Below are 18,018 nucleotides of genomic sequence, written 5' to 3'. Positions count from 1 at the left end.
CACAACACTGGCCATACTGGATGCACTTCAACCAACCGACTACAGCCTAACATAGTGATGATCACATGACCTGCTGAGGCAGGTGCCGGACACGTGGACATGTAATCCGACACCATTTTCTGTCCATTGTCTCCTCCACAGGGACAAAATCAATGGATTGATTATAGGGGCAGTAGCATTTTAATTCTCCATTATAGTGTATGTTCACAGCATTTTTCTGCTAAGGGGAGCAAAATTTTAATTAACAACAAATTACTTATTAGTTTAGAACTGGTTTATCTGTAGGGTGACCATATGCATCAGATCATAGTCAAACCTGCCAATTTTAGTAGGACTAGGGTTATGGAAGAATGGATAAGAATGAAGGAGGCCATGGATATCTAATATAAGAGTATTACCACAGGCTGGTGCCTGGATCTATGAGTAAGTGTCCCTGCTTTATCATGCTTGATTTTTTGATGGTATATTTCCTTTAAAGGAAGCCAAGACTACTACCCTACATTGTATAGTACCTGTGCTTGGTCTTGCAACTCGTCCCTAGTCACCCGAATGGGAGTGACATACATGAGGCATGCACAATATGTCTGAAAAGTAGAACAGACCTCATTGGAACTGATAAGCATTTGAACAGTAGTGGAGCCCATAGCCTGACCCCAGCCAATATATGGATATGGATAATGGAGTTTATTTACAAAGGGTTCGCGGATTACACTTTCATCAGATTTTTTCGATGTTTTCAGTATTTGTGCCGCTGTGACAAGTATTTAAATGGGGATTGTGATTGTGATTTTTTGGAGCAGCTACGCTGGCTTTCATGCAACAGAAATTAGGGGTCGTGCCTTTGGACGATCTGACGGATTCTGTCTGAGCGCAGGATTTAACCTTCAAATTGTGTCGCAAGATCAAGCACTTACATGCACTAGGAAGTAGGTGGTGAACTCCGGTGAACTTGATCTGGGAAGTGACACATGCACAATGCGCACAATGAATTTCGGTCGGATAATGCACTTTCGGGGAACGCATCAGGTCAAGTAAATGTGCCTCAATATGTTGGAAGGGCAAATTATTAATTTTTTAAACTTATAATATCCCTTTAATTTTGAAGTTTGAGGCTTCTTTCTCTCCTTTCTGAGGGGATGCTTGGCCAAGTGCATATGACTATAGTGGAAGTGAAAATTTAATTTCTGTTAAAGTTGGAGACACTGGAAGATATTAATTGGTGTGGAGATGAAAAGAATCACAATTACTGGCATTTAATTTTTTAAGTAATTTTGATTATTTCAGGGCTTCTACGCCCATTTTCTGAAGTAGAATTCCGAAGAAACATCCCCCACTGTACTTTTTAACCATCCTTTGATGCATTCGAAATTATGGTTGAAAGTTACATTTTTAAAGGGAACCCGTCACCACTATTTTCACAAATACAGCTAGTGACAGGTTCCTATAGAGCTCTAATAACTATTTGACACCCTGCTTGTAGCTAAAAATTATGCCCCTGAGATTCCCATATATTCAACTTTATAGTTTTATCTGGTAACTAAGCACGGCTACATGGAGTCCAGGTGGGCGTGGCCTCCTCGGGCTGAATCCAGCAGCTCCTCCCCATCCCTATCTCTGTATGCTGCTATAATGTCATGTGACCAGGGTGACATCATCGCAGGTCCTATAGCTTTTGTAGCATTAGGAGCTGTACACTAAGCATATATGTCATGAAATCACAGCATATTTTATCACATGAAATCACAGCAGCCTGCATGGAGAGGAGTAGAAGTCCATGGAGGCTGCTGTGATGGTTTTATGTGGTCAGATATGTACATGGGGTATAGTTTTCATATTAAGTAGCTCAAGGACCTTTGATGATGTCACCCTGGTCACATGACATTAGGCCACGCCCCCGTGGACTAGCTCCAAAGCTGCATAGATACCAGGCAAGATTATAACTCTGATTTTATGGGGATCTGAGGGGAACAATTTTTAGCTAAAAGCAGGGTGTCAGATAGTTACTAGAGCTCTATAGGAACCTGCCACTACCTGTATTTGTGAAAATAGTGGTGACGGGTTCCCTTTAATGCTGCAACTGCAGTGATTATGAGGGGTTAATGAGAAAACGAATAATCGTGTCTTGTCATTTCTGCTTACAGTAAGTCTTCTACATTACATTGGAGAAAAAAAATAAAAAAAATCACACTGTAATTTACAAACTATGACCCACCAAGAATGCAAAGACAACCCTTGTGTGTGTGTGAGGGAGGGGACACTGGCACAAAATACATGGAAAAACTTCACCTTTGATCCATGGGTAATAAATCCTTGGCTAATCTGCTCAGCTTTCTTCTCCCTCCACCAGCAATAACCAAGTGGTCTCCATTACCTCCTGATGTGCATTTACCCTGTCATATTTATCAGCGCTCTGCTACATCAGCAGTTCTGCAGGGCTGACCCGCTGTCCTGATGTGCGGAGCGATGCACAGGTCAGGAGGGATCATGTCCTGGACTGGAACATCCAGGTGCTCCCTGTGCAACCTAAAACCATGTTACATTAAAGCTTGGAACTGGAGAGAATACATTAAGCTCTCTGCCAAAACCAATATGATACTATATATGTTTGTCTTTAGTGGTGTATGAGAAAAAAGAATTCCATTTAAAGTCCCTATAAGCCAGTATTAATGAGACTTGATGGGTGCCAGATTAGTACACGCATAGCAAAGTATGTAGAATGTACTTATGAGCTTAGGGAGACGTGCGGGAGACAGTCCAGAACATAATGCCAATGCCTCATGCAGTAAGGAGCCTGTCATAAAGGTATATGGGCTCCACTATACTTTTATACATGCTTTATTATTGGATTATGTGTAACATATGGATCTAATACTAAGCAGAGCAGTTTCCAATTCCTACTGGGCTCAGACTTCTGGGTCTGACCTTGTAAAAATCTGAATCATTAAGTGTCCTGCTGGAATCAAGGCCACAGTAGATGCAGACATCTGACCTTAGCGGATTTAAATCACGTATTGTAAAAGCCTAAAAAGAATAGACTCTTACCTGATCGATGCTCTCTTGTGAGACACTGAAAGAACCACTGCCAGACGGATTATCACGGGGAATGAGCAGCTCCGGATTATCAAGAAGAATCTATCATAACAAGAAAATACTTTATTTAACATGAAATACTGCCAAAAAATATCTCACCCAAAGTCATGTAAAAAAAAAATCGTGGAGAAGAGTCATATTTTGCTTGAGATAAGCCAATTTTAGGCTGCAGGGGGAGTGTCACTATAAATTCCTCAATCTTTGAATCTATAACACTTTGCATGAGGATTATGGTTCTGTTAGCTTTGAAACCCAAGATACACACCACTAAATACATGGAAGGGGGGCATTTTTCAGGGCATGTATGCCAGTTTTCTGAGGTACAAGCTCTGAAATAACCGCAATTCATGTTCCAGGAATTGTGATTATTTTCCTTTTTACGCCTCATCTATAGCAAGTGGTTCTGGAGTGGTGTGAAGGGGACATGAGCGGGTATGGAGTGGGCCCTTTCTATAGCCTGTGACCGTTCACAAAACCACTGACCCCCCTAAGAATAGGTTATTAAATCTCTAATTCTCTATATGTCATGCACTTTGACAGCAAAAAAGTGGTGACGGCGCACGTTCACTCGTCGTGGTAAACGTCTTAATTTAGAAAGACGGGACCCCTTAAGGGACGTTTCTGTTCCATCAACATTCCAGTTTCATAACTGAAAGAAAACCTCTGGATTTTTATCATTACATCACACCAAGGCCTGGAGCCCTATGAAAACCTATAGCGCACACATTCCAGTAAGAATTGACACATATCAAGTACCGCACTTTCTAAGCCTAATGGCTGGGAAGGTTACAGGTCGCCCCAGCACTTGAAGGCATCACTATCTTGTGACTTTATGTTTTCATAAGATATTATCTGGTAGGTAAAGCCGAGGGGAGCTTAGGCGAGATAATTTAGATTTCATTGGAATTATTTATTTATTTTAATCGCTCTATTGGCACAGAAATGAAACGGTGGAACATCACAACACAAGGAGCATTAGCTAAGGTACATTAGATATAACAACATATATCTTTACACAATCATTTGTCATGTGTGATAATATCTGTACAAAAACAGCGATCCAGTAAACCCCTCCCCAATCCATACATACAACAGTAACCAACCTGGTCGAGAGGTGTCAAGAGAGAAATGGAGTTAAAGAAAAGGTAGTAACAATGGTTAGGCAACGAGGTAACCCACCACCCTATTTCTGGAGAATAAGGAAACCCTCCTGTCGACAGTGCACAGAGGAGTGCAGGAAGGGTGCCCAACTGTAATATGTAAAATTATAGTAATATCACCTACAGCAAGTATTGCACTCACTGAAAAGGGACAAGAGACTCTCTCAGACTGCGAACATTAAAAAGGGTATCTGGGGAAGAGCACCAAGAACCCCACACTCTTATCCGGGCAGCCGCGGTGTTTGTAAACTATATTCTCGTAAGGTAGAGTCAGATTAACAAGTTTCTTCCACTGAGAGACAGTAGGAGAGCGATCAGCCATCCAGCGTATGGCAATGGCCTTACAGGCCAAAAACAGTGCTTCCTTCAGGAAAATAGCTTCATGATGGGACCAGTCATCCTCCCGGGTAATTCCCAACAGGCATAGGGTCGGCGAGGTAGGGACCGGTTTATTCAGGATATCAGACAGCAGAGAAACTACTTCTCTCCAGAATACGGTTATGTAAACGCAAGTCCATATCAGATGGATAAAATCTGCCCTGTCCACATGACATCTGTGACATCTAGAGTTCGGCAATCTATGCATATGAAACAATCTGACTGGAGGGATATAGCATTGATGGATGATGAACAACTTAATTAGTATATTATTGGCTGCTGGTGATACCGAGGTGTGAGACTCCTGGGCCGCCCCCCAGTCTTCATCCGATAGTGAGGGAATGAGAGCCTCCCATCGGGTTCTGACTGGCAGAGGGGGACCCTCCAACAGCTCAGAGAGGAGGTGGGTATAGATAACAGATACCAGGCCTCTAGGACCCTGAGAGCGTAGAATTCCAATCAGTGGGAATGAGGAGAAAGCAGTCTCTGTCGGAGGGAACTGAGCCAGAAAAGCGTGCCTTAGCTGTAGGCAACGAAAGACTTCCCTATCTGGAACATCATCATTGGAATTATTTCGTTAATCACCTGATCTGTAGAATACTGATGCGTTCAGTAATACAAGTTCTTCATGTTTAGACTGGCCTACAGAGAAACAAAACCGCTATACATGGGTCACTTTCATAGATGTACATACAGTCAGGGTACAGCTGCTGAGGTCCTTAACGACTTCCATTTTTCACTCACCACCTTCAAAAATCTATAACTTTTTTATTTTTCCACATAAAGAGCTGTGTGAGGGCTTATTTTCTGTGTAACAAATTACACTTCGTAGTGACTGTATTTAATATTCTATGCTGTATACAGGGAAGCGGAAAAAAAAAATCCAAATGCAGTGAAAATGGTGAAAAAATGCATTTGTGCCGTATTCTTGTGGGCTTGGATTTTACAGCTTTCACTGTAATGACATGTCTACTTTATTCTTTGGGTTGCTACGATTATGTGGATACCAAATTTGTATAGGTTTTATAATGTTTTCATACATTTATGTTACCGGTAAGCCTTTGCTGCGATATGCAGCAAAGACTTACCGGCTATGGAGAGGGCTCGGCCCGCGAGCCCTCTCCATGCTTCGGGACCCGGCGGGAAGGGATTAAAGGGGAGATTTACTTCTACTAGAGAGATTATAAAAGGGGACGTCAGATCACGAGAACAGGGTAGGGCTAACCTTAGGAGGCTACAGCTATTCCACGCCACAGAAGCATCTTGCGATCCGCATACCAATTGATCTTCAGCACGCAGCTACGAGGAGCTGCACACACTCGTCCGCGAAGCCCGGTCCTGCGTAGAGCGCAGGCGGCTGCACGGTCTTGGCTGTGATGCCGGAGCCACTGTGCATAACCCAGCTTTGGAGGCGAGTGTATGAAGCTCCTCGTAGCTGTGCACTGAATATGGATTGGTAAGCGGATCGTAAGAGGCTACTAGGGGTGGAGTAGCCACATCGTGTAGCCTTATCTTTGGCTACTCCACGCCCCAGTAGCCTCTTTAGTAAATTTGCATATTAGAGCAATAAAAAAAATTATAAAAGATTTGGGGGACTAAAGGATTACAAGGGCTATCCTACTATAGATTAGATGAACATGAGGCAGGATCTACCTTAATAGGGAGATCCATGGTGGTAGGTTTACTTTAAAACGGGTCAGCCCATTTACCTCATGTTTTTTGTAATGTGTGTGTAAGTGGGGGGGGGGGTGCAGGATATGAGGTAATTTACCTATATACATGTAATAAAAGATCTGCACCACTTTCATGATATGTGAAGTGAAGCCTCCTGTCTTTTACCCATCAGCCAGACATTCCTGACCAGAAAATAGCCACACATGGAGAGTCAGGTGATCTCTCTGTCCATCAGCAATAGCCGGTCGAGATTGCATGACCCTCCATCTGCGGCCATTTTATGGACAGGAATCTCTGGCTGATGAGGTAAAAGACAGGAGGCTTCACTTCCCATATCAATAAAGCGAAGCAAAACTTTTAACAGATGTATATTTTTCACACGAACAAAGTTAGGCTCTATCCATGGCCCAGATCACGAAAACAAAGAGTCCAATGGGGTCCTATGCACCTCCGTCGGACCTCTAGTCACTACGATAGACCAATGGAGCAAACGGTCGCACATGACCGTCCTGCTCCATTAATCTCTATGGAGCTGACGGAAATTGCCGAGTGCAGCGCTCACCAATCTCCATCAGCTCTGTAGAGATTAATGGAACAGTCTGCTCTATTGGTCTGACGGAGCGCAGAGGGGTCCGATGGAGGTACGTGATCAAACACATATTACAAAAACATGAGGTAAAGTGGCCAACCCCTTTCAATTTCTTGCAAAATCCAGAGAGGAAAATATGTATCCTTAACATATATGTTTGGCCTTATGATAGAACGAAAGTTTTGTGTATACTCATCATCATAATATGTGTACTACTGATATCAGGAGGGATCTGTATTGAATCTCATAGATCATGTGGGTTATTACATGCACCGATGTGCACAATCCATTTGTGTATCTGCATTACCTCAAAGTGAAAATCTGTCATGTCTCACAGTGTGTCCACAAACAGCAGAGCTGTAATGAGAACAGCAGAGATTAGCAGGTCCCCTGGAGACAGATCAGGATCTCCTGTACTCTGCATCTAAATATGCTTTGTTCTTGTCCACCCAAGGCTTATTGTATTTGCAATATTTGGCCATTCCGACTTGAGGGGTATCGACACTTCTCCTTTAAGAACATTAATAACCCGGCCCTGCTGACAGCACTTTGCTTCTCTGCAGTACGCTAGAAATAAAAACAAGCAAACCCCCGGACGCTGTGGTTGATGTACAAGACATAGAGGCCCTTATAATGATTTATCATATTAAAACCAGATGGAGGCCTGCCTTACCAGGATCACTAAATACAGCCCTGGGGGGGGGGGGGGGGGGAGCAGATCGTTCTGATATCTACCCCTACGATACAGGATTAGGATATGGGAGATCTGTCTTCTGAGATCCTGGGTGTGGGGTTTTGCATCGGTTTTCTCACAAAGGTCAGACTGTCATTTAATGTCAAATACTTGGCGCAGGCATAAAGCAAAATAAAAGTTACGTAGAGTTCTTGCAGCAGGGGTGTAACTACAGGGGGTGCCGGGGTTGTGGTCGCACCTGGACCCTAGACTGGGAGGGGGAGCATGACTGTCCCAAAAGGAAACCAGTGCTATCAATGACACGTGATAACTTCAACCTCTACAACCGATTTTACATTGGGGCCCTAGGGATTTAACCCCCCCCCCCTCCCCCACTGCTCCGTAGGCCGTGCTCCAATAGTTACCACAATGTTCCCATATTCTGTATTGTGAGGAGCTGGTGATGGTTTCTTGGAAATGATGATATGTGGTGCAGAGGGTGGAAGGACATGGATAATAAAACGCTAATCCTCGAATGGTTAAATCTCCGTCACTGGAACCCACTATTCCTAAACATATGCAGCATCTGCTTCAGCTTCAATCAAAAAAATGTCTCAGTGCTTCGAATTCCTAGAAAACTCATAATCCTGTATCTGAATAGGATAAAAATTCTCTACTTATAATAATTTTTTTAAAATTTAAATTTATCTAACAAGAAAAACCCCTTGAAAAGCGACATGTTGTCTGCATGTAAAGATGCACCTCCTCCACTCCCGGAAATAGGGGAAGAGCAACAGAAGGCAATCTACACGGGTCAGCTACTACCCATCCAAAAAACAATCATCCACAAAACAATACAATCAGTATTTACGAAAGACAAAAGATCTATGATTTACTTACCCGGCCCATTCGTGATCCAGCGACGCATTCTCTGCGGCGATTCACTAAGGCAGTTCCTCCGACGTCCACCAGGTGTCGCTGCTGCGCTGAAGTCCGCCGGAGGGCACGATCTTATACTTGGTGAAGGTAAGCGCGTGTCCCGCGACACTTTTTTTTTGTTTTAAATGCGGCGGTTTCTCCGAACCCGTCGGGTTTTCGTTCGGCCACGCCCCCAGATTTCCGTCAAGTGCGTGCCTGCGCCGATGCGCCACAATCTGTAGCCTTTTGCAGGTTTGTTCTTAAGTTGAATTTATATGTAAGTTGGAACTGTATACCATATTTTTCGGACTATAAGGCTCACAAAAAATCCTTTGATTTTCTCAGATATCAAAGGTGCGCCTTATAGTCCAGTGCGCCTTATATATGAACCGTACTTACAGACAACAGCTGCGCCTTATAATCCGGTGCGCCTTATAGTCCAAAAAATACAGTACTTCATTATTGTAACCCCAGTCAAAATTTTTTTAATCTCTGTGACAATTGGATTTAAAAATGTTGAATTGTCATAAGAACCAGGATTAACAATAAGGCTTCATTACAGACACCTGTGATAACTGTTACATCTGGTTATTGTAGCCAAATGCTAACGTACAGTAAATTACCAATTACCAGATGTCCGTTTGTAACTAGGGGTTGTCTGTAAGTCATGTGTTCTTAAGTAGGAGACTGCCTGTACTTATGATTCACTTGAGGCCAGTTCTAGACATAGATACACTCAGGCATCTACTGTAGCCCCTGCACTGTACTTCACACCAACTAATAATGTCTCTTCACAGGCGTGGATCTCTATGGAGAGAGGAGGGGTCCCCCCTCCATGGCACCGAGGGTGAATGCGCCCTTACATGAATTGGCAGTGTTACCCCCTTACATCATTCTATAGAAAGGAGATCTAGCAAGAGGAGATCTAGAAAACTGTAAAGAAATTGATACAAAAATTATACTGGAAGCTACCGGTATAACTTTTTATAATACAAACAATAATATTAATTTCCTGGAATGGGAATACCCCTTTAGGGACGAAGCCTAATTTGGCTTTCAAAAAGCAATAACACTAACATAATGCATGTAACGTGCCGTAGTAGGGCTTATGTTTTTTGTTTTTTTTGAGAGAGATCAGTTGTAGTTTCTTAACCCCTTCACGCTCCGTGGCGGATATATCCGCCACGGAGCGCAGTGACTTAGCGCTCAGTGGCGGATATATCCGCCACGGCGCCTATGCCGGCTCGGCTCTGGATCAGAGCCGAACCGGCATCGGGAAACACGGGGTGCGGGCTGTAACTAATAGCCGGCACCCCAGTGTAACACCCGCGATCGGAGTTGTCTCCGATCGCGGGTGCTTAACCCGTTAAATGCCGCGGTCAGCGCGACCGCGGCATCTAACATGCATCTGGGGTGTCTTTCCCCCACGATCGGCCCCCCCGAACCGTTTTCGGGGGGCGCAGATCGGACCCCAGAGTTACTTGCAAGAATTGCCGGTAAGATGGCGTCTGTGACGTCATCTTACTGGCACAGTGCCAGCCTATGCAAGTGTATAGGCTGACACTGATAATACTCTGCAATACATCAGTATTGCAGAATATTATCATGAAGAAGCAATCAGAAGATTGCTTCTTCATGTCCCATGGTATAAAAGTGAAAAAGTAAAAAAAAAAAAGTTATTCAATAAAAAAATAAAGTCATAAATCACTAAAAATGCCCCAAACTCCCAAAACATATAAAGAGACATATAACTCAAAAAAAGTCTAAATCATAACACAAACCCCACATATATAGTATCACCGCGTCCGTAACAACCCGTAGAATAAAAGTAAATCATTATTGAACCCCCACGATAAACGCCGTAAAAAAAAACTGTTATAAACCCTCCAAAAATTATGATTTTTACCTTTTCAATCCCACAAAAAAATGCTATAAAATGCGATCAAAAAACCATATGTACTCAGACATGATACTGGTGCAAAGTACAACATGTCCCGCAAAAAACAAGACATCAACCAGCTCCGTAGCCAAAAAAGTAACAATGTTATGCCACTTGGAAGACGGCAATACATAAATGATAGATTTTTCCCCACATTAGGGTTTTGTTTGACAAATTTAGTAAAACGTAAGAAAATATATTCATGTCTGGTATCCCCGTAATCGTATCAACCCATAGAATAAAGCTAACATGATTATTAGTCTATACGGTGAACACCAAAAAAAAAAAAAAAGTAAAAAATCCAGTACAGAATTGATGCTTTTCTACTCCTGCCCTCAAAAAAAGTTCCTAAATTTTCAACAATAGGTGATACCAACCCCAAAATGGTAACAATGGAAAAAGCATCTCATCCCGCAAAAAAAATGCCGTCACATGGCCCAAATAATGGAAAAGCGAAAATTTTATAGCCTTCAAAAGGGGCCAATGAGGAAACTAAAATCCTGGCAGCTGCAGGGCTCTCCTTCCCTTCTGCACCTCGCTGTGCCCCCATAAAACAAGTAACGGCCACATGTGGGGGTCGCTGCACTCAGGAGAAATTGCAGAACAAATTGTATGGTGGGTTTTCTCTTTTTATATTTTGGAAATGTGTAAATTTTAGTGCTAAATGAACGTATAAGGGAACAATATGACCATTCTAAATTTCACCTCCATTTTGATTCAATTACTATGAAGATCTCAAGGGGTTAACAATCTTCGTAAAAGCTGTTTCTGATAGCTTGAGGGGTGCAGATTTGAAAATGGGTTGGTTATATAGGGGGTTTTGATGCTAAATATGTAAAATTTCATTCAAAACTGTATTTATCCCCAAAATAGTCAATTCTGAAAATCCGGAAAAGCGATATTCTATTTGTAAGCCGCGTGACATCAAAATAAATTATCCAGACATTTCAGAAATTATGAAAATGTAAAGTAGACAAATGGGAAATGTTATTCAGCAACTTATTTAGGTGGTAAATCTATCTGCCTGAAAACGCAATGATTTAGAATTTCGAAAATGGCAAATTTTTCAAAAAATTTATCATATTTTCTTTTTTTTTGTAAATAAACGCAAAACTTATCTGCCAAAATTTACCACTAAAATGAAGTACAACATGTGGGGAAAAAACAATCTCAGAATCGTTTTGATAAGTAACAGTGTTCAAAAGTTATAACCATATAAAGCGAAGCAAGTCCGAATCCAAAAAAATCGGGCTGAGCCTTAAGCTACAAAATGGCTGCGTCCTTAAGGGGTTAAGGATTACATTTTTGTTTAGGTATTTTGCAATTGTACAATAATATATTAACCATAATTTATGGGTTGATGGAATTACAGCAAAAGCTAATGCTTCGACTTCTAATGAGGGAAGTAAATGTTGCTTTCAAACCATTGTCATCGCTGGCATCAACATAGGGACACTTGTAGCAGTCATGTTTCTCATACATGAGAAGTTTAAGAACTACCTGTTCTTTCATAATATTTCCAGTATGGAGTCTCTTGTTACTTACCTTTGCTGCATGACCCTAAAGCATCATTCTCATGACCGATGTTTGGGGAGGTGCTAGCCCACGTTCCATTGCATAGCGCACATTCCCATGTATTTCTATGGACTCATGCACCATGCAGACGTGGACCGCTCCCAGCTTAGCCCCTTACAGATCGCCCTATCGGGGTTTCGCCGGCGGTCATTAGGGGTACTTCTTTAGATGCACGACCTTTCTACATCGGCATGTCAGAAAAAGATTGCACAAGATCAAGTCCTACAAATGCCGGGCTGTGTCATTACGGCCCAGACCTGGCACTAACAACTGCAATCGGAAAAGCCTCGATCCCGGGTGGTTAACCCCTTACACGCCATGCCTGAGGTGTGTTAGGATATTCCTCCTGTATCAGACCCCCTCCGGCGGTGAACTTACTGGGGGATCCGATCCATCCTACTACAGTGCTAAGGTCAGGCGTGTGGCCTCCTTCAAAACCAGGCTGTAAGTTACTGAGAATGCGTCAGTAGATTTGCGTGGCTGTGACTTTAACTGGGGACTGTGTTGCACACGATCGGATTGTGGCACTGCTGTGCTGGCTTTAATGCGACAGAAATCGGGGGACATGCCGTCAGTCGATCCGACTGATTTGAACTGAGCGCAGAATTTAACTTTCAAATTGTGTCGAAAGATCAAGCACTTACATGCACCAAGAAGAAGAAGGTGAACTCTGTCGGACCTGAGCGGAGAAGCGACACATGCAGGATATCAGGCACACGAGAATCGCGGCACAGTGCATGATCGTCGGACAATGCCCTTTCGTAAACTCTGCAGGACCGGGTAAGTAAATGTGCCCCTATATATTTGCTATCAATCCATATCAATCTGCACAATAAATCTAAAACAATATTCAACATGCATGGTGAACGGTGTAAAAAAAAAAAACTAACAAAAAAACATGAAAAGCATCTGATAATATATCATTTTTCATCAAATACCCTCACGAAAAAGGTTCTAAAAAAAATAAGGTTACGTGTCCCAAAATGTAACAAACATTTTTGCAAACAATAAGCCTGAGCTCGGTCAACAAAAAAATACAGAAGTTATGCCTCTGAAAAGTTGTTTTCTGCTCATGGCTGCTAATTAAGCATACCTCCGCATCTTCCTCTTCCATGCTGGGAGAGGGATTTGACGTCACCCAAGAGGCTTGAATTCAAGCCTCTCACGTGACGTCACCCAGCATAAGACAGGCGGATGCAGGGGCGTGCATAATTAGCAGCCTGAGGCACCAGACATCTTGTCCCCTCGCTTTGGGCTGCTAATTAGAAGTTTCTTTTCTAAGTGATCTTGGAGTGTAAATTCTAGCAAAGATGAGCACCGGGATCAAGATTAAAAAGGAGCGCAGGTAAGTGTTTGTGGGTGTTTTTTTTGTCAATGGTTGATTTCCTATACAGCGTTCTGAAGTTATAACCTATTATTGTCTAAAAATAGAGCTGAAAACAAGTGTCGGTGATAAGGGCTAAAACCTCAGAGCATGTCTTATTGTTGCCCAAATTTGTGGCTTGGACAGTCATTAACTTATTACCACAGAGTCATTGTTTAGAGCCCATCCCCCAATAAGCTTTGACAGAGGAGACATTTACAACTCAGTGGAGCACATTTACTTACCTGTCCACGTAGCAATCCCCGATCCGGAATGTTCGACGAACATGGAATGTGGTGCGGCTCACTACGAGTGTACGCCCGATATCCTGCATGTGTCGCTCCCTGCTCAGGTCCTCCGGAGTTCACCTTCTTCTTCCTGGTGCATGTAAGTGCTTGGCTTGCGACACAATTTGAAAGTTAAATCCCGCGGTTTGTCCTAATCCGTAGGATCATACAACGGCCTGCCCCCCCCCCCCCGATTTGTGTCGCATGAAAGCCAGCGCGACTGCGCCAAAATCTAATCACAATACTCTTCTAAATCCCTATTCCGGCGGCGCAATCCCCAAAAAGTCGGAAAACCCACGGAAATGCGGCCGCGGGACCCATAGTAAACAAGCCCCAGTAAAGGATAGGCAATCAATTTAACCCTGAATTACTGAAAGCAGGTGGTGTTTGTACACACAAAGTTATGTGGCTTAAAGCAGTGATTCAATGTATGATATAACTTACACCAGCTAAAATATCTAACACACCTATTGAGTTCATGCAAAGTAGATGATGTCACAAATGCCACTTTTTGTAAGTTTAGTAAAAAGTTCTGCATTCAGCATTTTTGCTTTGCTCATGGTCTCCTCTTCTGAACAGAATGACAGTATTTTCAAGTAATTTCTATCCCCAGTATCATCCCCCTCTGAAAGCCTCTGTGTCAAGAAGCAATGGAATTGTCTTAAAATATTTGTTTTCATTGTCAGAATAAAATTACAGTAAATAATAGAAAATAAAGCAAAGTGATTCATGTTTTGGGGCTTATCTGACCTCTATGCTCATTTAGTTCTGCCAAAAATCCCTTTTGGAGACCACTTGATGTACTTGGCTCCGAGAAGTTGATGCAATCGCTTATGAACACAGGGTATTGTTGTATATTTGGAAACTGAAACACATCAGTGTTTTAGATGGATAAGGTTTACTATGTGCTTAAAGAGTAGAGGGTTGTACCTGGACTGCACGGTCTATATTTCCTCCAGCTTGACTGAGTGCTTCTGCTGCAGCGGTCTCGGAGTATCCCATCCCCCTGAGAGTATTAATCTTATCCAGTCTCTTCTTCCGCTTGTCTCGCTCTTCTTTTCGGATCTTCGCTTTCTCCTGGAAGACAAGTTACATATAAGAAAGAATTTTAAAAGCCAGACTTACTTATTCCCCATCCGATTCTGTACCAAAAGTGTTGGGACAATGCTGATCTCTACCTTCTAGACAACCTCTTAAAGGGAAACTGTCATGAAGGACTGGCCCAATAAACCTTACTCACCCCCAGGGCTGCACCTGCAATCAGGCGGCAGATGCCCGAGACTTGATGGAGGCGGCAAAATATGGGACCATAATTTGCGCCTGCATCTTGAACATATAGAAGCGTTTGATGTACAGAGCAGCACAGTGACATGGGGAGGACTTTTAACCCTTTACCGGCAGGTATTACTGGTGTTAGCGGTATAATACTGGTCTTCTTAAACTAGTAATCAACTCTCCATCCTCTTTAAAAATGTATAAAGAGAACCTGGCAGTACCTCACGTTTACATGCGATATGATTTGCGGCATGTTCCACATTCCCGTCGCAGGCTCTTAGTGCCAGGCGTGCATCCTGCGCAGTACATCCAAGCTGTAACAAAGTCTCCACCTTTGTGGGGTCTATAGAAAGTTCATTATACAATCTGTTTGCCTGAAAAGAAAATAGAATAGGCAATTAATTCAGTAAAACTTTCACAATACACTTTTTGTATTCAACTTTTATCTTTTGAAAAGAAAAATTATGGCATGGCCAGACCTGTTATCTACCCAAAGACAGGCTAACAATATCAGATGGTTGGGGTCCCTGAATATGAACAAAAGGGCTGCAGTGCTCAGGTAATGTGCTGTGGTATCTTTATTGTTTAAATGGGTACATACACCTGCACAAGGAATTTTTATCTTAACATACACCACACATGTAATGAAAACATATTATGCCCACATATTATGTCTATAGAGAGTGTTTAAAGAGGACCTGTCACCTTGAATAAAGCCTCTAGGAGCTGCTTACTAAAGTAAGCAGCTCCCTAGCCCTACCCCAGTAATAGCAGTGTTAAACTGCAAGCTTTATCGGAACATACCAATAAAGGTAAAGCAAACACTGCACTTCCATAGCCCTCAAACACTGGCCTAAGCTTACAGTGGTCCGGCATATTCATGAGGAGGAGTGACTGCAGCATGAAGCCAGGCATATGGTGTGGGAGGGGCGGTCCGGGGAGAAGCAGAGCAGAGGGGAGCGCCTCGGACTGCCCCCTCATGAATACGCCAGACCGCTGTAAGCTGTTGGTCCGGTGTTCCGATGGCTATGGTAGTGCAGTGTTTGCTAGCTTTATCTGTATGTTCTAATAAAGCTAGCGGTTAAACACTGCTTTTACTGGGGTAGGGCTAGGGAGCTGCTTACTGTACCAAGCAGCTCCTAGAGGCTTTATTTGGGGTGACAGGTCCCCTTTAACATATGAATCCATGTGAACTATTCGGCATGAGTATGACAAGTGTCAAAGGGTCTGATCCTTGAAGTTCAATTTCCTGCCTAGACGTTTGCAATAAGTAAAAACAAGAGAAAACTTATGATCAGAGATGAACGGACCTGATTTTTAAGCTCAGCGTCCTCCTTTAGACAGCTCGGCCTAACCCAGGATGTATTGTGTGATGAGCTGCACAGCAGCTTTACGCCCCTAGCAACTAGGCATGGACACCCTGAACATCAGCAGCAGTCCCCCCACTTTCAGGGGAAGGAGACAAACTGGAGAGCGGTTCCCTTGATGTGAGCATGTATGCGCAGTATCTTACCTCGGACAGTTTCTCTGTCGCCTCTCTGGCTTTACCATTGTGGTAGTGTACTATTCCCTGCAGCAAATAAAGTCTCAGGAACAAAACCTTCTCTCTCCCATAACTTCCCTGCAAAAAATAAAAAGGACACAAGTTAAAGAAACAGTATACATTTCTATAATAGTTTCGTTTTCAGTGTATTGTCTCCTTTTTATTACCTGTAACTCTCATCCAGGAAAGGTAAAACATCAGCAGGCCCTCATGTGCTGCCATAGCGCTTATTATTACAATAGAACACATAATAATGGGAGTCTGGCAGGGCAATGTAGAAACACCCATACAAGTGAGAGGGACTTGCATTAATGTCACTTTTATAAGAGAGAACATTAGAAACTAGCCCTGGAATGATGAGATTTGCCAAACACTAACATGCTTAGTGTTCCAGGCTCCAAACCAAACACAGAGAAGAATCTTGTATATTCTCTCACTTCTAAATAATAATAATGTTGGAAAATAATGAAGTGGACATTATGTAACAAAACAACGTGTACTGATGGGCACCACATCTTTCTACAGGATACTCTCCGAAGACCTCAGACCACTCCATGTAGTGTACTTTCACACTGCTTTCTATCTGTACATTATATATTTTCAAAGGGATTTAGGTATGGCTACATTAAGACCTAGTTTTTAGCATATGTTCCTGGTGAAATTATACTGGCATTTTGCTCAGCAGGAAATACTGGACAAAAATCACAGCAGACTGCACTATATCCTCCTGTTTCCTGTGGGTGATAACAATATGAACTCATGGACACCATTAGAGGCGATGGGGGACTGATGCAAGTGTATGGCATCCATCCCCGAACTCTGCTGAGTGTACAGCATGGATATTTTCCCAGTGATATAACTTCCATACTTCCAAATCACTGGTGCTGATGTTCAATTCTATGTCCGTTGTCAGGGGGAAGGGGCTGAACAAGAGAATATATCTCATTGCATGAGCATACAGTGGGAAACATTGTAGCCCTCTTTTGTAAGAATATTTCAGGAATATATCCTCATAACAATGGGCAACACATTGGCTATCATTGGCTGCTTATTTTCAGAATTATCAACAAGAGGTTTCATAATCCTCACACATATATCTAGACATGTCAAAGCAGGTCACATCTGTATATAAACTGTCAATAGGTAGCAAAACACTACATAGTGGTTGTCAACCCACCTTAATATTGACCAGCCTTTCGTGGTTCTCTCCGTAGCACTTGTTGAAGCACCTCTGGGACATATTGAGCTTAGCGTCTGCATCATCCAGGCAATCTAACTGCCCCAGGCGGAGGTAGCACCACACGATATCAAGCTGCAGGACGGCGTAGTTATCCACTGAATTCAGAAGATCTGTCCCACATTCGCTGGAAGAGGTAAAATCAAGGAGATACAATTTTAGTCAGAGAAAGCAAGAATGTGACTTATGTGATAATAACAGGGAAGTCATAAAATCTGGAGATATTAAGGTGAATCTGAGCCTGGGGGGCAAGGCTGAGGACTGACAAAATGGTATCCTGTGCCTCCAGGATTGCCGTGTTATTCTCTTCACAACTG

At 42.7% G+C, this 18,018-nt stretch overlaps 1 protein-coding gene across 2 annotated transcripts in view; it reads right to left on the bottom strand.

Moving 5' to 3' along the window:
• Positions 1 to 18,018, bottom strand: part of NUB1 (negative regulator of ubiquitin like proteins 1) — a 70,358-nt gene that overhangs the window by 7,624 nt on the left and 44,716 nt on the right. For both annotated transcript variants that reach the window (XM_072153885.1, XM_072153886.1), the window contains 5 exons: positions 17,642 to 17,828; positions 16,435 to 16,542; positions 15,143 to 15,295; positions 14,577 to 14,723; positions 3,043 to 3,132 (listed from right to left, as the gene is read on the bottom strand). In XM_072153885.1, coding sequence (XP_072009986.1) covers positions 3,043 to 3,132; positions 14,577 to 14,723; positions 15,143 to 15,295; positions 16,435 to 16,542; positions 17,642 to 17,828 — 685 coding nt within the window. The remainder of the gene's footprint in view (positions 1 to 3,042; positions 3,133 to 14,576; positions 14,724 to 15,142; positions 15,296 to 16,434; positions 16,543 to 17,641; positions 17,829 to 18,018) is intronic.

Source organism: Engystomops pustulosus, chromosome 5 (genome assembly GCF_040894005.1).
Source record: "Engystomops pustulosus chromosome 5, aEngPut4.maternal, whole genome shotgun sequence".
NCBI lineage: Eukaryota > Metazoa > Chordata > Amphibia > Anura > Leptodactylidae > Engystomops > Engystomops pustulosus.
The sequence above is the reverse complement of the archived record's forward strand: the minus strand, read 5'-3'. Positions and strand labels throughout refer to the sequence as shown.